The 21,123-nt window shown below is 41.9% G+C and overlaps 1 protein-coding gene and 1 long non-coding RNA gene across 5 annotated transcripts; one reads left to right on the forward strand and one right to left on the reverse strand.

The window, feature by feature from the left end:
- Nucleotides 1-86: 86 nt before the first annotated feature.
- LOC116925775 lies at nt 87-19,269 on the forward strand. 4 transcript variants are annotated; one of them, XM_045174748.1, is made up of 10 exons: nt 87-183; nt 307-366; nt 441-684; nt 10,066-10,234; nt 10,768-11,021; nt 11,374-11,664; nt 14,051-14,215; nt 14,792-14,929; nt 17,451-17,694; nt 18,803-19,269. In XM_045174748.1, the coding sequence occupies exons 4-10, from the start codon at nt 10,066-10,068 to the stop codon at nt 18,934-18,936; spliced, it is 1,395 nt and encodes a 464-aa protein (XP_045030683.1). In that variant the 5' UTR covers nt 87-183; nt 307-366; nt 441-684; the 3' UTR covers nt 18,937-19,269. The 4 variants fall into 4 exon arrangements, with proteins under 4 accessions (XP_045030683.1, XP_045030684.1, XP_045030686.1 ...); XM_045174749.1 differs by having other exon boundaries at nt 90-183; nt 307-373; XM_045174751.1 differs by lacking the exon at nt 14,051-14,215 and having other exon boundaries at nt 114-366.
- LOC116925780 lies at nt 18,762-20,849 on the reverse strand. Its single transcript, XR_006647618.1, has 2 exons — nt 20,225-20,849; nt 18,762-18,956 (listed from the first exon to the last, which is right to left on the reverse strand). It is a non-coding gene; the product is annotated as an uncharacterized LOC116925780 (long non-coding RNA).
- Nucleotides 20,850-21,123: the final 274 nt, after the last annotated feature.

Genomic DNA, 21,123 nt, shown 5'->3' on the forward strand with positions numbered 1-21,123 from the left:
ATATACACGTAAAAGAAAATGGAAAACGAAATAAAATCAAAAATGATGCAACGAAATGGCGCGTCTGCTACGCCATGCGGCCATGTGCCCGCCATGAATTGTACGGTGGGGGGCTGCTCCTTTGACTCGTCTGCCAGTCTGCGTTTCCTGGCGTTCCGAGCACACAGGACATTTTTACAATAGGTTAGTTATCTTTTCCCTCTCTGGCACTTGAGCAATTTACAACTGGAAGATCAAACGTAAATGTCCCCCGATGCATTGCACGTTATTTATGTGTGTCTTTCTGCTGCACATTTCACTACTTAGTGTAACGTCAATCAAACAAAGTGATTCTCGAAATTTCTGGTGCAACATGCGAGCACGAAGGTATTATGTAATATTCATTGCCAATTTGTGTCGTCCATTTGAGATTCTCAGGATTTTATTTCTCTCAATTTTAGATAATACTCGTAGAATGTGGATAGCCGTGACAGGAATGGGAAACAAGCCGAAGAAATTTCTCCACACGTGCTCAAATCGAGGGAATGAGATCTGCTGGTTGCATCCAGGAAATAGACCAGCTTCCTTACCACACTCGTTGTGACGAGAAACAAACCTAATCTCTTTGTTTGTTTGAGTGGTAACCTCCTTTCGCCCGATGCAATTGCCACGCCGATTCGAGTTTGACAACAACAGCAACAAAATGTAAGTTGGCCATTTTTTTTATTGATGTTGGGTTTTTTTGCTCTCTGCATGCCAAAAGAGTTGCACTGGCAGTTTCACATTGCGACACGTTGCAGCCGTGAAAGATTCAGTTGCAGAAAGGATGGGCAAGTTAATCAAATCATTTTGAATCTCAGACTCGCTAGCTTTCCCCCCCTCCCCTTTTTTTTTTTTCGTTTGATGTTCCACACTGTAACGTCACGTACATTAGTCAAGAGCCATTTTATTTTTGCACCTTCGCATTCGTGCAAAAACAGTTTCGTTTATTAAAAACCCTTAGCTGTCTACATGTTAACATTTTATCCCCACTCTTTCCTAATTAACAAAAAAAGTTGAGTATAAAATAGAAAGGTGAAGTTCCTTTTCCCCGTAACAATTTTGGGTTCATTTATTTGGAAACACGTTACACACACAGTTAATAGGTGGGACTAGTCAGAAATATTATGTTTCGTCTTTCAAACTTGGAGCTCTGCGTGGGTTCCCCGTAATGATCCGTACTGCGCAGGCGCGTTAAACTGCACGAACGATAGCATTGTGAAACACATTGGGAGACCATCGTAGACGCACTGGCAAAACACTCCCGCACGGCATTCATTCCGGGAGTCGTTTTCAGTCTTCTTTTGCTTCCTGATCACCGTTTTTAGCCCGTGTCATCCCCCTCTTTAGCCGGAGACGCTGTTGGATGATGTAGATGTGCTGGATGTTGGTTGTCAGTCAACCAATATTTCTGTTTCCGTGAATTATTATTATTTTTTTGTTGTTGTTGTAATATCAGTGACGATTTGAATGTTGCAAAATGGAAGTTGACTGCTTCGATTCATTACGGTGAATTAAAAAAAAAAAAACTCTTTGGGGGGGTGTGTTCTTTCTTCTTCCTGGAACTGTCGCAATCGGCGTCTCATTCAATTACACCGGAATTTCCAATCCTTCTCGCAGGCCGGGCTACTCCCATTGACTAAAGGTATTGTGCTGTAAAGAATCACGCAATTGTTTATAGACATGTCGTTCGATACGATCCATTTCGCAGAAGAAAATCGCAATGTCATCGGGCTGGATGCTTTCGCCAGCCTTTTTTTCCATCTATTTGGCCATTTTTTCCCCTCCCCCTTTCTTCTACGGTTTCAAGCTGTGGAATCGTAATAATGTGCTTTTGGTGATGAATGTCCAACCGGCAGTTTTGTCGATCAATCCTTCTGACAATTACAGTACTACAAAGTGACATGATTCCCACGATTCGTATACAGGCCCTTGCACAATCAATTGAATTGCGTTCATTTTGAGACACGCCTTTCATCCAGCTTGGCACACTTCTCCGGCTAGTTTTGCACAACAATACGATAGACGTATATCGTTTATCATCCGCCTTCAGTAAGAAAATGGGGAAAGAATTTCAATATTTATGTCGATTGGCAGATAGAAATGCGTAATTGTTCTGATTAGATTTGACGTTTGCCTTGTTGAAATCTTTTCGTACTTCTTTTGAAATTCTACGCTCTTTCATTGAGCCTCATTTACAATGTTTTGCCTCTTGACATTCCACTCGGCCCTTCTGTATACGACACTGTGCTATTCACATCCCACAAACAAGTAACGCAATACTTATTGTCGTTTCGGTTGGACTTTCTATATTACCTTCTATTCCGTTTGGATGTTACGGAACGTGGCAAAGACATTCCGCATCGCTCTTTATTGTCTATGGTTGTTTTTTTTTTTTTTTTGTTGTTGTAGGGGCAGTCTTTTAGAGGTGATGCTGCATCTAATGTCTGACGGATCCAGTCGAGACTTTGCAAAGTCTTTTTTCTTTTTTTTTTATCCATTGGCTCGTGGTTGTTCTTCATCACTTTTTGTTTCTTTCCACGATCCTATTGCATTTTTTTTTTCTTTCACGATATCCGGGCCGTCTTGCTTCCGGTCTCGCAATCTTTTGGCGGGAGCCCGCGGAGGGGAAGCTCTCCAGCCGGAGGTCTATCAGGCTCATACTGTCAGGTTGATCCATCGACATCGATCCGTTAGCCAACCGACACTGCGGGTAGCTCCTCATTTCGTCTTCCTTTTTTTCCCCATCCGGAATCCGACAAATAAATAGGAAATATTTCACCAAACTTTTATATTTTTCGTCTTGTTTCTTGACTAGCTTTACCGCACCAGTAGTGACTGCAAAATCCCTCCAGCAGATCCGGAATCTCGATAGTTGTATCAACATTCGTCAAGTTTCTAGTTCCATGTCCAGGATACGCGAAAGTTTTGTCCATCGAGTTGCGTCCCCATCTAAGGCAAAATCCCTTTTTTTTTATTTTGCTGATATTCAATCGAAAACTTGTTATTCAAAACAAGCTCGCGCATCACAATCAACCAGGCTATTTGCATTTGCCTTATAATATCGCCGTTAGACTCTTGTGAAAAGGATTACCGTGACCTGATTGGATGGATCGTTACTGTTCAGCATCAGGTGTGTGGCGCCCCCAATTTTATCAACCGTAAATCCCAAATGAGTTAAAGTAATCGTTGAATTTTTAAACCGAAGATGAGTTTCACAAGCTCCGATGGGATTGGCAATCAGTTAAGGAAGTGGAAATGGAACCGGAAGCAGGACGCATTTTGGGTTTTGGGGCAAGAAAAAAAAAGGGGGAGGGGTAAGACATATTTTATTCATAGGAAATCGATTGTCTAAGTCTACAATGCCGAACCAATCCTATTATTTCCTGAAAATCGGGTGGAACTTACGACCTTTCAATGCCTGTCCATTTTCTCTTCGTAGCCAATCTTCTCTTTTTTAGAGATCTAAATTTTTTACTTGCACATTATTTTCTAGACACGTTGGTGACATTTATTCAGATGCCAAAGGCAAAGTTTGGCAACTACAAGTTATAACGAAAACAGGTGGCAAACTGTTTAGTTGCAAACTTTTGTGCGATGAAGAATGGCTGCTATTTCGGCTGACATCATCTTTAGCTATGATTATTTATTTCTTTTTCCCAATTCCAGCGTTTATGTAGGAGGGCTCTATTAGTTATAGATTTGGGCGTCTCGTGTTTGCCTTTTGTATGAAAGACTGGGGGGGAGGCTCGATGCTAATCAAATGGTAACGACGGCTACCATTGTTCAGAGTTCTGCACAAAACAGCGCAGCAATTACGGTACATAACGAATGTTTTTCGTTTGTCAAGACGTTTTCTGCAAATCATTTGAAAAGGAATATGCAAATTTTATGTTAATTGGAAGAGGTAGTGATTTCAAGTTAAATGTTCAGAGCACTTGCCCTTTTTTAAAACTCGCAGCGAACGTTCAAATCTTTAGAGAATTCTCTGCCCGACATTTCCGGTCTGATGATCAATAAATTAAGATTCTTCAGAGGATTGGATTAAAACGATGCTGAAATCGATTGTTTGGTGAGGATGTTTGACGTTAGATCATCCATTCAACATGTTCGACGTCGTGTTATTCAAGTTTACTTCAGCGACCCTGGCCAGCCTCTCAAATGCTGACGCTCTCCAGTGACACGCCACAACTTTTCTCGAAAGAAAGTCGGAAAAAAAAAAAAGTTGGGTCAAGTGGAAGATCCTTTTTGCATATACTTGAAGACGCTCAAATTGATTTCTTCCATTGAATTTTTGACTCGTTTCTATTTCCCCTTTCAATCTTTTTCTTTCTGTTCTAGATTCTTTTAATCCACTGCCGTTCCGGCACGGTTTACAAAAGCCCATTCACCACTCTGAATATTGCTAGTCAGAAAATAAAAGGGAAGCCTTCTTTGCCTCGTTTTCGACCGACGATTGGTACATTGGCCTCTCTCTTTCTTGATTTCTGTTTACCGGCGTTGTGTATCCACGGATTGATGCAATGTCAAGAAAGGTGACGGGGTGCACAGCGTTTCAAGTCTGTAAGAAGCCGCGCGTGAATTTCTCGAGTGGACGACTCGCTAGGCGGCGTGACTTGAGGCACAATCGAACTAGTTTTCTCAATTGTTTGTCGTAGCGTGGACCACAAACATCTCCATTTTTAATCTCTACTCATCCGGCCATCAACTAAAAAATAAAAACAATTTTTAAAACATAGATCAATAGATGGAGCTCTCCATCATCAACTGAAATCAAGTCGAGCGGCGAAATCAAACGCTTCTCTGATTTTTACGTGACGGGGGTTGCAATAAAGGAAGAATAGGCGGACTGGGGGGGGCATAGCCAATAGAGAAGTGTGTGTGACACGAAAATAAGCATATCTCATTCTCGTTGGTGACAAAGGGGGACTAAAAACTCAATGATCTACTTGGTATTCATGATTCACCGAGGTAACAGCTCACTTCTCTAGCGTCTTCTCGCTTCCGTTCTTTCTCGAGTATCCAAAGAAAGAGTTTTTCCTTTTCTCGTTCAGTAAGTTAGTTTTTTTTTTCTTTTTTCGGGAGACTTGAATATTCTCCAAAGTTTTAACAAACGCACGAGGAAACCATTTTTTCAGAAGGGCTTTCACTAATTGTAAATTTTAATGAGGCTATATATTTGCGGGAAGATGACACTCGCCGAACGTGAATGATTCTTTAAATCTATTTTGATACTCTTTGGTCCTTCTTCTATTTTGAAATCACCTCCCGCAATGTGTCTCTAATTTAGGCACGTTTTTTTTTTTCCTTTTTCTAGTTTGCTTGATGAACGTACAGACAATTTGAAACAGCATTTCGGTTGTCTGGCAAGCCCTTTCATCTCGATTCGCAGCCAATCTAATTAAGCTATCATGGAAAAGAGAAGAAATGTTTTGGAAATCAGCACCGTGAAGGCAAACAAGAAAGTTGTAGCAAAGTATTTTAACTCTTAGATGATGTTCATAATGCAGCAGCTAAAAAAAAAAAAAAATGAAAAAAATTTTAAGACCGAGAGGCGAGGAATCCAAGAATCGATACAAGTCATCTCTCTGCCTTAATCATAAGCTAAGGCCTCTTTACTTGGAAACAGAAAACAAGAGGAAAGCTCAAGTTTGGCTGCCCTCTTTCCGCTCTGCGTTTGCTTCGTTTGTTTTTTTCTTACGGGGGTTGGAAACTAGAGAGACATGTTGAAGTAGAAACAGGGGGGAGGCCCGATGGCGTTGTCTCTTTTATTTTGTTTGAATTTATTTGTATTGTAGTCTTACTTACTCTGCCTCTGGAGAATCAGTAGCTTAAAATAACACAAGACTAGCGAGAGGTTCTTTGCTGGAATCTAATAAACTGTCAGAGATGCATCAAGTACAGAGATCCCTCCCCCCCACAAAGGCCCCCCCCCCTTTTTTTTCCCCTATGAAATGAGCGAGACTCTGCATCAGATTTAAGTTTACGCAATTTTTGGGCCGCATTAGATTGCCAGGGCCGTGTCGTGTCCTCATTTTTGTCTCTATTTTGGGGAAATGTTTCGTTGAGGAACGTGTCAATTGATGGAAAGTGAGAGGCGTGTAGTAGGCGAGTGTTAAAGCGTTGATAAAAAGGGAAAATCCTTGCTATTTTTTTACAAGCATGAATAATGTATTCATTGAAATTCTAGTCAGCGTCTTTTCTCGTTTCAGCGAAACGGCCGCCTTTTTTTTGCCATTCTCAGTAACAACACACGCAATTTATTGCGATATTGTTTATTATTATTTGCGCTTTATTCTATTGACGGTGTAATTCAGTCTGAAAACGCTGACTAGAATGGAAGAGACAATGATGATGAGTGGCTGCAAATGTCTTCACAATCCATCCCCCATTTTCTTTTTCAAACCCTAATTGGATTAAACTGATATCCTGTAATAATGTTTTTCCAACTTTTCTCGCTTGCAAAGCGATTCATCATTCCCCTCCATATATCCAAATAACAAAAGGCGGCCCTTAACAATTTCTATTGTCTTTGACTGCCGAACGTCCCTGTCTTTTCTGCCCTTCCGCATGCGATAAATTCAGGACAGGACGCGTCCACTTTCCATGTACACACATGTGTATCAGCCTGTTATCGGAGTACAGTTTTATTGCGTTACAAAGTGGATAAGTGACGTGTGATGTTAAGACTATAGCTTGGCGCACTATGCCGTTCTCGGCGGATTGGTTAATTATTTCTCCGGCAAAGAGGCTGTTAAGAGCCGGCAAGATCCTATTGTATCTTAAATGACTTTGCTGCTAGGGACGTTCGATGCAAACTCAACCGGCCCGCTATCGATCTCCAATTCAATTGACAAAGACGGGTCGAGAGCAGCAGCGATTCCATGTGATGAATCTCATTCCCCCGCTTCTCGTCGGTCTAAAAATGAGTGACGGGAAAGAATAAAAGACGCACATACTAGGCTGGATAAGTAGAAATGCTTTCGGGTTGGGTCGAAGTTGAGAAGATTACAACAAAAAAAAACTCCCCTGTTAGTTGCTGCTCGCCGGTGATTACTCTCGAATCTGTGGGCTCCGAATGTCGAAGAAAATGAAAATCCATCGTTCTGAATTAATGGCTAAAGATGAGGTTATGCCTTTACAAAGGCAAGATGATGTATTTATATTGGGATGGAAAAAAGACGTCGAAGGCACGAGAACGGAAAAAAACAAAAAAGAATTAGGAAGTCGTGAGAGAATCTTCCGACCGGTTTTCCGGAGTAGATGGAAGAAGAAAAAAGTTACAATGGACCCATTGGCCTCTCCTGTTTTTCATTATTGTCGTAATGCGGCATTCGTCTGCCGTGCATGTACCAGTAGTGGGGTCTTGAATAATAACAGATGGCAGCACAGACGGTTCCGGCTGCTCGACTAATGTTCGAATGAAAATTGGCATCTAAACATTTTTTTTCTTTTTCAGTTTCTTTTGCTGAATAATCAATAAGCCCCACCTCCGCCCCGCAATCGCTAGTGTTTGCAATCACACCGTTTTTTTTGTTAGTTTTTCTGCCAATGTGTTATTGCTGGATGGGAGGGCAAGTCAATCGTAGCGTTAAAAAAAAATCGAACCGGATTGGATGAAAGACAGAGTCAACGGATCAATTGGGACAAACTCGTCCAAAAAGGGTCTTGTCCTCCGATCAAAAGATTTTCAAAGTCCACTGGTAATAGAACGGGAAAAGCAAAATAGAAACAAGGAAATGATTTGGAAGAAGGGAAAAAACAGAAGAAGGAAGCAACAATCGAAAGAAGAAAATCAAAATTTTATTGTCGCCCTTTTTCCTTTTTATGTACAGTATAGAGAGGCATTTAAGTGGAGGTTTTATTGGACGGGATTTGGGGTCGATCTTGGGGCGGCCGATTGGCAATCAAAACAGCGCGATGGGATTACGTATTCCGGCAGTGAGAATAGGGGGGGTACGTTAAGGATAGCGAGCGTCTAACGCCGGGGATAGGACGGGGATACTCGCCGAAAATGAAGACGAGAAAGCGACGAATAGGCAATGAGCTTGCGGATACATGAAGCGAACACGATATCTCGATTTCCACTTTCAAAGTCCGACGAGGTGGACATGCCACGTGTTAGTGGATCCCTTTTGCTTACCGTGTTTACTGTCCAAAACACACACACACAAAGGGACACGAGCAACTGGACAATAACCAAAGCGAAATGAAGAAGCTGCATCCCCCCAGTCCCCTATTTCGCTCGTAACATGTCCGGAATCTTCGTGTTTATATTTTTGCTGTGTCGTTTCAAAAAGTGAATGACGTTCCAACTGTTTGTTTTTGCCCAACTTGCCCCCCCCCCCACGCTATCTAAAGCTTTGCTATCTGAGCTTGTGTGGGGGTGAGGTATTGATATTAAAGTAGATTTCTATTCCTGTCTGGTCTCATCTCTTTGTGACAGGTTTTCTTTTCTTTTATTTTAGTGACCCAATAGGCTGCAGTCTCTTATTGCTCTTCGTAAAAGAAACCCCCCCAAAAAATCGATAGCCAAATAAAGAGAATGGATCATACTGGAGAGTAGGACTGAATTTGATGACATCTCGACTCTGTTGTAGTCTTCTTTTTATTTATTTCAAAACAAAACATTTTGCGTCCTTGCGTCAGCATCCGGATCAAACGAATAATTCGAGTTCTTTGATTTTGTATATTGTGTTCTTTCCGGATGCATTACTCTATAGCTCATTGGACGGACAATTTAGTGTTGGCGTAGACGTCAGATGGCGATACGAACTTAGAAAAAGACATTTATTGTTGTTGAATTAAACCGGTTTGTTCGGCAATGTTGAAGGCTAGTGAAACAGCCTTCGCCAAGGATCACGGAGGACCGTGCGGATGACGAGCAAAGGTCCTAGAATCTCACGCCAATCGTTATAGATTAGTCCCGTTTTTCCTTTTTTCGCACAAAATTCTTAAAACAAAAACTTTTAAAATAGTATGACGTAAACACGAGTCTACACGCGATTTCAGTCTACAAGTGAGAAGCAGCTTAATTAGACGAGACGAACAAAAAACAAAACACACTCGTCTTCACGTCTCATCACCTACTGAAAGAAAGGAGAGAGAGGAGGAACGTCTAAACAAATAAAAGCTAACGAGCTTGCGAGTGCCTCGAAGTGGGCCCAGCCCTCGGAGTGGCGTGTTGGTGTAGCGGCGGTGTGTCTTGATATCATTATTACCTTTGTTTGATGATTAATACTCGCGAGTGGGGATGTTGAAGTGTCAATCCTTTTTCTTTTTCTGTCCACAAGGTGCCAAGCGTCACGATGGGCTGCCTACGTAAAGATCAAACAGCCTGCCACGCCCTTTATTTTGTTTTGCTTTCTTACACGAGCTCGTCGTTGGTGCCAAAATCAAAGGGAGTCGACCCAAAGACGCGCCTCGAGTCCATTTCTCTTTATGATTATGATGTTGTTACTGGTTGACTTTAAGGATTGCATGTCTATTTCTTTCGAAGTGGAACACAAAAAAAAAAGAGAAACAAAAGAAACGCATTTCTTGCCGTAATGGATAGGATGAGATCCGAGAATTGCCGAAAGGATTTCTATCATTTGAATTGAAATTTGAAAGTCCTCTGCGTTGATTCTCCGTGTCTTCAAAGATAATAGAAAAGGTACACGACTACATCGAGTCCTTCCTTTCACGCAGTTGTAATCCGCCCTGCCCATGGCAAAGGAACGAGCAATTGCAGCAGTTGACAATGTGACGTGGACTCATCGTGAATGCATAGCCGATTACAATATATCATCAAGAATTTCGAACTGCAACGTGAATTTGACGGTGTCGTTTCCAAAACTTGACTCAACATCGCTGCATTCTCTTCTTGTTGACGGAAACAATAGGCCTAAGGGATACCCCCCCTTCCTTGTTGATGCAAATTTTTAGATTGGATTTTTTTTTTTCAGTCGGAATAATTTATATAGAGGAAAACGATTCTATTGTTATGTTGTGACGCACTTGGTGATATGACTGATATCTTTTTTTTATATTTTTATTCTATCGCAGATGACTTTGCACCTGGACAACTGCGATGGCACAATACACGGCAGCAGGTGCGGTGACATTGGTGGGCGGCATCATTTGCATCAGTCTAAGCGACCGTTGCCACCGCATCCCATTATGTTCATCGCGTTCCTACTCTTCGCCATCGCATCTGCACAGCCTCCGGCAGCCGGTAAGTTTGGCCGAGAAACACTTTGATGTTCTCTGAGTGTCCTACTACAATCGAATTTTGAAGTCAGTGAGCGATAACACACAAGAAAGTATCCAAGTTAAGCAGCCGAGCATTTATGAACTGGACAAACAAAAACAAAAGACGTTCTGAAGCAAAACGAAACTAGTAAACAACTTGCCAATGTATTGCAAAAAAATGAAAGCTCATTCAAAACGGAGCTGTAATGGCTTACTTGACGTCCATACTTAACAAAACTGCTGTTATTTGTTTGATCCTCTCGAAAACGCTGGCATTGATTGTGCAATAACAATCGAATGGACGTCGGGTCCCGCTCCATTGGCAAGAAAAGTTTCGGGTCGGAACGCATTGCCCCTAGTTGTACGCTATTCGGGGGGTGTACATTCAGATGACGATTGGCCAACTTGGGCACACGAAAGGATTGGAGGCCATGCCTGCAGCGTGATACTCATTACTTTCTGAATAATGATCGTATTTGTTTTGTTTCTTATTTCATTATGTGCCGTCGTGAAAAGGTTCTGCGAAACGGGAGGTGATAGAAGACGGACAGTCTTTGCCGACGAAGAACGACGGATGGCAGTTATTGGCCAGCGGCGCGGAGACGGAGCGGAGCAGTCGATTACCATCTGACATGGTTGATATGGTCGGTCCACTAACTGAGGGTCGACGGACTCGACAAATGGCATCAACAAGGAAAGGACAACAATTGCGAAGACGAGGTCGTCAAACAGCGCCAGTCGTGTCATCAAGTCGCAGCGACCAGGCCGATGTAATTTCAAAGGGGGGGAAAGAAAGAAATCAGAATGGAAAGGGTTATTGCATGGCTGAGATAGATGTACACACAGACACACACACAAGGACAGAGCATTGGCAAAGGATATACGACTCGAACGACGATGGAATTGCATTCAACCCGCCGTCGTTTTCGGTCAATGTCTTTTTGCTATGGGGGGGTCATTTGTATTCGATATTGTCCGCTTTTGACTAGCATTCTTAAAAGGATGTTTTTGAATATCGACCAGCTCCTAGACGAGTGAATTTCTATTTGTTATTTAGCATGCCTTTTGATGGTTGTTTCTATTTTTCTCTCTTGTTTTTTTATATATTTTTGATTGGAAAAGATTGGGACGATAATGCTGGATGCCAAGTACCCTTTAGCGGGTTTTGACGACGATCACTTTGACGATAGCAGAGGCATCGGTGCGTTAAGTGCGTTGGACGAGTCGGAAATTGGCCGACGACTAGCAGCCGGATCGTTGCAGGACGCGACGACAGCCAGTGCGCATTTAGCGAATAGAGAGGAAACAAGCGAATCGGAAGCCGCCTTCTCCGGGGCACTGGAAACCAACGTGACAGCCAGTCTCGGGCAAACTGCATTTCTACGATGTCGACTCAAGAATTCACAGCATCAAGTGAGTAATACATAGTATGTGCATCTCTCAAATGGTTTTGCCATGAATTTATGACGACGGGTGCGCGTGGCCAGTAGCTCTCTTACACGCGCAAACTTACGCAGTTGGACAGGTACGAGATTACGGACAGAGTTTACCGCCTAATTCTTTGATTTGATTTTAAACGATTCATCTTGTTTTATTCACTAAAAGTCTGTGGACATGCAGCAAGTCTTTCGAATATTTCCCATTTACTTTTTGTTGTTGTTGTTGAAGGATTCAACAGAGAAACTTCATCAAATGAAATGAATACTTTTGGCTGTCGTGTGTGTACCGTGGGCGTTTGTGAAGAGATCGAATGCGCGCACTCCAACAGCCTCAAAAAAAAAAAAACCTTTTTGTCTTTCTTAATTCCGGGGCTTTACTTTAATACGGGAGAAAAAAAACAAGCGAAAGTTGTGCGGGAAAAGCGGACATCGATTACGTCCGGGGCAATTAAAGCGCGGCAGTCGAGCAGGAGACCGTTACGCTAACGTTTCACGTATACAACCCTCCCCCCTTCGGTGCAGTTGATTAACAAACAAAACAAAAATAATTCCGTCGCAAAATTGTTTGTGCTACAAACCGATATGTACACGGTTTTCTGTGTTGCCAGATTTATGTATTATATTTTTTTTTTTATTTTGTCTGCGTTGCGTTTGGCAGTTCCCGAGGCTTTGCGTCGCTAAGAAATTCAATCTCATTAGTTAAAGGGCAGGCATCAAAGGCAAAATATACTGAGCTTCATTCAAGTCGTTGGGGGATTTTTTTTTTTTTTTTGCGTGAAATGATTAGATGGGAATGTCAAAAGTCAACTGCTTTTTCACCTGCTCGACGTCCACGTTCAAAAAAAAAAATTATTCAAGCCTCGATTGTTTCAATTTTCTCGAGGGGAGGACTTGCCGGGCAGATGAAACTGGAAATAAAACTGAGGGGACTGTGCGCCTAGCGCAAACATGGCGTCTTGCGATTAGATTAAAGAGTACGTGCTGTTTGTTTTGCTTTCTCTCCTCTCGGTCTTGTTAATGAAAAATGAAATTTTTATTTGCAGCTTCTCCTCGCGCACCGTTTCTTTCGTAATATTGCGTGAGTGCCCGCACAAACGTGTAAGTGCCGTTCGTAGTATTTCGGCGGCGTTGTATAAAAAGCCTTAAAAAGAAAAAAAAAAAAAAAACAAGAAAATACTCGTGACAAGATGTTTGCCGGGTGTAAGTGTGCGTGTAAGGACCACCGTCGGGAAAAAAAAAAGCGGATCTCTTTGCTGGGATGTTGGTCGACCTCGGAAAGATAAAGACTTTATCGATCAGATTGGCCCCGTTACATCGCGCACTATTTATGGAGGCCACTCCACTCTTAAAAAATAAGTTTTTGCCCCGTAAAGATTGCTCGGGAGTCTAAAGCAAGATTTAGGCCGAGAGCTGTTTGATAGTTAATCGAGTTATTTCTCCTATCTAATCCAATTTCGATTGCGTTCGAAGCTCGCAAGTTTCTGAATAAGGAAAATAAAAAGGGCACGCGCCATAATTTTGTCATCGGTCAAATTGCACGTCCTCGAGGCTCAAAAACTTTGAAACATGTCTGCCAATGGTTGGATTAATTAAACATGGTGAATCTCGCATGCATATGGCTGCCTCTTTGCCACCTGTAAATAAACAAATAAGACGCGGGAAAGTAGTTTTTCCCCTGTCGTTTTTCTTCTTCTCTTTCGATGTTGGCACGTGACGAGTCGATTTGCAATGGAACTCGCGAATGACGTTAGTTTAAAAAAGGGGGGAGTTGTCGTCTGCGTGTATCTTAATGAACGTTGTTGTTGCCGACTGGTTGCGTAACGCAGGCGGCAAGGGCTCGTCGTGCGTCCTTTTAAATGATAGCCTTGTCATATGGTCTGGATCGCACCATCAATCCGCTTGTGTTTGCTACACTTTGGGTGCTGTTTACACGAAAGCAAAAACGGAATCGAATAGAAAGAGAGCGAAAGTTTTCCTTTTAAATCATTTTGTTTGTTTGTTTTTTTGTCTACCTTGCCTTTGACTGAACGTTAGACGCACTCGGATCTCTCACAGGAAAACTACTCTTCTTGCGACAGATCTAATGCAGACATTTCGTTCGTCATCCAAACTATTTTCGTCTTTTATTTTTATTGTTGCAATTTTTTAAAGTTTCTTTTTTTCCCTTCTAAATCCCGTCGTTAGGAAGAGTTGGCCCCCGTATCTCGGCAAGTCTATCGATTCGATGTGTGTTTTCGCTCAAATCAGACTTGTGTATGCTAAAAAAATTGAAATCGTGGGGCATCGTCGTTCAGTATCGCACGCAAACATTGAACTCGACTCTTGTTTCTCTTTTGTTTGAATCGCTTCATTTTTTAAAGGTGACTTGGATTCGCATCAGAGATTGGCACATTCTGACCTCAGGTGTGCTGACTTACACGGCCGACGCCCGCTTTCGTGTCAAGCACAGCGAAACCGAGGCCTCCGAATGGACGTTGGAAATCAAATTTCTACAGAAACGAGACGAAGGCACCTACTATTGTCAGGTACGTTTTCCGATTTTATCTATTCTCAAACGCTAAACAACAGAGGACTCGATCGGGTTGCGTGCGCATCCTCTGGTATAGTAGATGGCAGCGATCAAATCAAATTGTTCACCCCCATCCCACCAAAGAATCCTTTTACTGCGAAATGGAGAGAAAGAAAAAGGAAGGAAATGATTCTAGAGTTTCAGTTGCAAAGAAAGATCGAAAAAAAAAAAACTATTCGCTGTGCTGCTAATTGGAGGAAAAAGCTTTCAGACTCATGACGTGAGTGGCTCATTGAATTTTTCTTGGGATAATTATCGCCGACTTAAGTTTTTTTTTATTTTGGTCCTAGAAAAAGAGTTCATTTGTTTACTTCATATTTTTTTTTGGGGGGGGGAGGGCTCGTGCAGAGTGCAATCAAATTATCTCGGTCATTAACGTTGCCGGGTGATGTAGTAATGTCACTTTACGTACGTAACACAATTAATTGAAAACGCCCTTTTTCTCTGTGTGTGTGTGTGTGTGTCTCATTAGAACAATTCCAACATTTATTGTTTGCTATTTTTCAACCCCATTCCTGCGGGAAATGTGCAGATACCGACGAGAACGGGCGCAGCAGTGCACGCCTTCCACTTGCACATCGCCAGTCCTCAGGCCGTCATCCTGGGGGGCCAAGTCTCTCACGTCGACATCCTCACGCCTTCGCTGACGCTCGTCTGCATCGTTGACAATGTAAGTATACATGGCAAGCTTTAAAAAAGGGAGACCTCTTTGGTACCGACAATTTGAGGCGGTTGTTAAGACGCTGGGGGACCCGCCCTAATTAAAATCACGTGGTGGCGTGGCCACGCAATTTTTATTTGAGTGTTTCTTCGTCCATCAAATGCTGCAACAGCTGCTTTTATGAATCAGAGGGGCCAAACCCTTTTTTTTTTCCCCTTTGTTTGTTTAAATTAATCATTAGCGTAGAGTACGTCGTAAAATTCTTTAGCTATTGATGTATTTATTCCTGTTTCGTGTGGCGTACGAGGATCCACGTTAATAGGTCTATCTCCATGCAGATGGAGCTGTTGTTTTCCTTCTCTAAGCTGCTTCGAAATCCTTTTCATCTATCCCCGTGTTTTCGGAGATAATGTACACGTCCAACGACGATGTATAGGAGAAATAAGTGAAGAGTGCTGTTTAGTCGTTTATCATCGGGACTATATTCAGCTATCGTCATAGTGCGGCCATTGTTCCGTGCCGAGGATAACCCGTGAGCCAAAAGTCCGTATAGCTTTGGCATTGTTTATTATCTACCACATCAATTGCGTAGTGTGTATATATATATTGAGATAAACTAAACTATTCTAGATCCAGGGCAAGGAGTGTAACGCGTAACATGCCATGGAAATGGGGACTAGTTTTTTTTTTTTTTGGTTTTGTTTTGGTTAACAGACAAACGTTCCAGTTCTATACACGTCCGTTCCCCCCACTAAGGCACCGGAATTCCTTTTTAAGACGGTCTTTTAGATACAAATAGGTTCGCGTTCGATGAAAGTCTTGTGTCGAACAACAAGGTACGAGCGACAGACAGAAAGAAAGACAAGTTTCAATCAGCGTCCATGATAAGTCCCCTCCACCCCCCCAAAACAAGTCAATGTTTTGTTTTTTAAATTCACCGAGGAAAACAAAATCAGGCCGTGAAAACACGTCAACTTCCAATAATCATTTTCACCTTCTCGGAAATTTGAATTGAATTCGTTTTTTAAACAAATCTGGTAAGGCTTGTTATTGATTATCTTGCCTCCATTTGGCCATTCTCATTAATATATTTTCTTTTCTTTTCTGCTTTGCCATCCACTGGGATGCACCCAAAAAAGATTCTGTTTGTCGGCCTCCTTTTCTTTCTATTTCTACCACAACCAAAAGGAAACTTCTTCCTCTTCCAAGGATAAAAAGACGAGCTCTTCAAACGAGAATTTAGAAGCTCAAATTGAATTCAAACTTCCCTCCTATTCAATAAAGATAAAAATGAAAAAAAAAAGGAAAAATGTGGGGAGGCCGCGAGTTTTCGAATCTCACGCCAATTATACTGCGGTTAGTTTGCTCTGTGCGGAACTAGGATTCAACACACATACCCCCAACTGTTACAATACTCTTTACGTACAATTGTTTTTTAAGAAGAAAAAGGGAAGCGGGACGTCTCCTCATACTCGTTGCAACAAGGACCATCGAGTAAAGAAAACGCCAGCAACAATATCCAAACCAATATTTTTTATTTTGTTCTTGTTTTTCACGTTCTGTTAGACCACCTTCAGAGGCTAATTTATGTCAATGACATTTTTTTTTTGTTTTTTTCCTTTCTCTCGTGCTGATTTCTGCCATGGGGTGGCTATCCTTTTAAATCATCTCTCACGGTTTGTTTTCAATTGTGAAACGGGGGGAAAAAAACAAAATAAGCCAAGGGAAAAATGCGAATGTGTTCGGGCTCTTTTTCCGTTCGCCAACGAAGACGTAACGCATCGCCAGACATCGCACCACTGCTAAAAAGACGGATCAATATTATTCAATAGTTGGCAAAGGAAACCAATAAAAATATCGCGCCCTGGATATTTACGACGTTTCTATCCTTCCGCTTTTGTCGGGAGCGCATCAACAGCAAACACAAGAGGAGCTTCAAAGTGGCTCTTCACGATGCACTTGAAAAGATCTTTCCATCCTCCTCCTCCTCCTTTTTTTCCTGTTGTTGTTGCATCTAAAAGTTCATTTTCTTCACCCCTTCTTCACAAACTCATCCACCACCACTTTCTTATGGGGTTTGTTTTGGCCTGATCGTTGACACAAATGCGTTTAAAACATTTCAGAGGCCGGCCAAGAAAGAAAAGGCGATTTGACAGCCGGGAGGTTTTTGCAACAAAATCTGGAAAGGGGAGAGCCAGTTCGGAAAACAGTGGCGCAATAAAAAAAGTCTTGTGTGAACACGATGACAGCTGACGTGAACCGATCTTCAAAAGTTCTTTTTTTTTTTTTTTTTAGATTTCTTTTTTTCCCCAGCCCACTCTTTTCCTATTGGCTCGCTGTTTAAGCGGCTTTATTTGAACGCGGCCAATTGAATTGACCTTAAACTTTACACCAATCTCATTTGGAAAGCAATCCATCCAAAATTGCCCTAAAAATTGTTATTTGCTGAAAATTTGAGAATGTTCATTTTCAATGAATTACATTTAAATCGACATTTGTTTTTAACATTGAAAAAATGTGTTTCAACTAGACTCCCGATCCGCCTCAAGTGATTTTCTGGTATCACAATGGCACTCTGCTGACGGACGGTAAATATCCGGAGGCGGGTGCAGCTGGAGGAGGTTCTGGATTGATCAGCTCTCACCTAACGTTGACACCTTCGAGGACCATGTCTATGCTGACGCTCCATCACATCCAGCACATCCACTCGGGCAACTACACGTGCCGAGCTCCGAACGCCGATCCCGACACGACCCAACTTTTCGTAACACAACGTAAAAAGCTTTTTTTTTTTTTTCTTTAATTCTTAAAAGAAAAAGAAAACAAACAGATAACAACGTTTGTCTTTCTCCCCCCCTCTCCTCTTTACTCAGAGAGGGGGAAAAAAAAAAGAAGTTGTGTAACTTTCACTATCTAGTGACCTTCGTCGACTTCGTATGGGGTCGTTGTTTGCAATCACAATTTTTAGCTGTTTCCACATTCTTATTGGCTATCGGCAGCGCAAAAGGGCAGGCGCCAACAATCGAATCATTTGCATACGCCAAAATAGTCATGTCCCTCACGTATGTAGAAACGTGCGCAATTTCTCGAGAATCTTTCTTCAAACAACTCAATACGATTCTTTTATTTTTCCTTTAAAAGGCAATTGATTCCAAATGTTTGATTTTTAAAAAAAAACTAGTCGGCTTCAACCAGCTGATTTCAATCTACCAAAAAGGCTCACTTTAAATGTCGTATCATTCATCAAATCTCAACACTTTGTAAAGGTGATGTCTCCCGACGCGCATAATGTGTTTCGTTAACATTCCGGCATTTAAAAAAAAAAAAAAACGAATTTCATTTGCTGTTTCGTTCGTACCGAGATCCGCCAGAATAAGGAGGGAATGATAATAAGCATTGCAAATTTAGAAGGAAAAAATAATACGTTTATGTTAATGGACTATGTGTGTACATAGCCCCGGATGGGTTGTCCTTAACACCCCTGAGCATCCATTACGACGATTGTGTGTAACACAGCAAAAAGAAACAAGGTATACACACTACACGTATAAAGTATACGTTGGGAGAGACTGATGGCCCTCACCCGTCTTGCCCAGCTCCTTCCCGCGGCTTCCATTTATTTCTTGTCAATAGAACGACGTCGTTGGACGACGCCCCATCGATTGAAACTGCCGTCGAGCCGGGCAAGGTTTCCCTTACGCAACTATCTGGATATAGGAGATTTGCAGACGAAAGAATAATTATTTGCGATGTCGTTTCGCAGGGAAGAGAAATAAATAAATAAAAAAGAATGGGGGGGGGGATGGTTATCGGGGTAGGAAAAAAAAAAAAAAAAAGGAGAGTTGATGACAATTTATTTTTATTTGTGTTTCGTATGAATAGGTCACGAACAGGCGGCAGTGCATCGATCGAGTTGTGCCAGACGGCTGTCGTCGACGTCATGGATGATCGTGATCGCCGCTCTCATCGGTCATGTCTTGATGATCCGGCGGAAAGATCTCAAAGTAGTAGACTAGATTTAGTTGTTTTTTCAATCCTACCATGAAAAGGTGTAAAAAAAAAAGAAATACAAACCAAACAAATCTTTGTCTGTGTACATATTCTGTGTGTCTCATTACAGTGTAATCATTCCAACCGACCCAACTGTCTTTAATTTTCCATGTCTCTTTCATATTCCTTTTAATTTACAAATCTTTTCGTGTGTGTGTGTGTGTGTGTCTTAATGAAATGCTCCGTATTGGGTTCTTTATGTACGAGAATACGTGCTGAACATATACATAACATGATATTTATATATACATATAAACAATGATGGCGATAATATATCATGCCCGCGACGGTTTCAACTAGCTGTTGTCGGCCATTTTTATTTTCCCCTTCCCAATTTGTTTTGTGTTTGCCTTTTTTATTTCACACTGGCAACGTCTCACAGCTGAGAAAGCACACAACGACAATGCGAAGGGCGCCTTTTATCGGTCCAGTGGTCAATCTTTAGCCCATCGGTTGCAAGGCATTTCCCTATTTTTGTTTTGTTTGTTTGTTCATGTCACTTGTCAGACTGGATGTTTTGTCAACGAAAAGAGAAAGTAACTGATCTTTAATCTTTTTTTTTTTCCAATGTCAATGGCTACTCCCCCGGACGTTGAAATAACCACGTTTGTGTCTTTGTCTGCAATTCGATTTTCGACTATTATCAGGGTCCAAACACACAATGTCTCGTGTCTAAACAAAAGAAACGAAGCCCAAACACACAACAGGAAATGACATGGAGAGAGCAGAGAAAGAACAAACTCCGGAAATCCACGCCCTTTGTTGCTGTCTGTGTACGTGCACTTCGACATCACCACCCTCGGCGAGACTCTTCCGGATGACCCTGTCTCCCGCCTCCTCTTCAAAGAATCGTCCATTCTGCTAATGACTGGATTAAACTGTTTCAATGTTTCGACTTGAAAACTTAAGAGGTCAGTTGATTAAATCATTTGTGTTTTTTCGTTCATTGAAATCGAACAAAAATGGGGGTAAAAAACAACTGATGGTTCGTCTGCACACTGATGGGGTGGCCATTTTGACGCCATCCTGTGCTGATTTGTCAATACAAGTCGACTGGACAACGATACATGTCCACACACAAAGAACATGTGGCTTGAAAAACAACGACAATGGCCGAGCAATTTAACCGCAAACGTCGCTGACAACTCTCACCCGGCTGTTGTTGACTTTCTTTCGTGTGGTTTTTATATTTTTTCTACTTCTTTTCATTCAGCCTCCATGTCCTGCCTGTCCCACATATATTACGACACTTACCCGTCTTATATATTCGCCATCAAGTGAAAGCGATTAGGCCCCATCGTCAAAATCGGCTCCCCAATAGCAGACGAATCCAGATTGAAGACAGGCACTTGATAATATAGCAAGGCACAACAAGCAAATGACCTTCCCATCTGAATCAACACGCTGTTGCTGTCTACGTCGACGTAGTGCGATTGCCATCGCACAACAGCTGGCGTTACGTCATTTAGACTTTTGTGGCAATCGTTTTCATTTTTTTTTTTCTATCCTCGGGAGTTTGGCCATTTGACTGTCAGTCACCACCGAGTTGTTCCCGTATTTTTTCCCCTTTTTTTAGTTTGGCTCTTTTCTAACTTTATCGTTTGCTTGTTTGATTTACTTTTGTTAGGCAAGTAAAGTAGCCTTTTGGTTTACTATAGTGGGAAAGAAAAAAAGGCAAATCATCGTCGTAATCATCCCCCACACACACAACAGGCTCCCCTTCTGGCTCCCAAACATTTTCAGTGCGGTTACACGGACACCACAGCCAACACACACACACTACATCCAATGTGAGAAAAGAAGTTCGTGAATTTACTATACCGCTTTGTTGAATTGCCGGTCATCGTTCTCCAAGACCACTCACGGAATATGCGCCCTCCTGTTTCGACAGGGTGGACACCCTCAGAGCCCCAAACCAAATAGGAAAACAAAAAAGCCAAACAATTTTTTTTTTTTTTTTTTTTATTACAACTTCCTGCGTGTGTGTGTGTGTGTGTGTGTGTTAGGACATTTCAGTACTAGCAACTATCGCTTCTCTGGTTTTGAAGAAATCTCGTCAGTCGGTTGGCGGCCGTTGTTCCGTTCGGTTTTAATTCTTGATTTGATTTGATTTGTTTTATCAAGTGCGGAAAAGGTTTACCGTTGCGACAGTG

Source organism: Daphnia magna, linkage group LG6 (assembly GCF_020631705.1).
Source record: "Daphnia magna isolate NIES linkage group LG6, ASM2063170v1.1, whole genome shotgun sequence".
Lineage (NCBI taxonomy): Eukaryota > Metazoa > Arthropoda > Branchiopoda > Diplostraca > Daphniidae > Daphnia > Daphnia magna.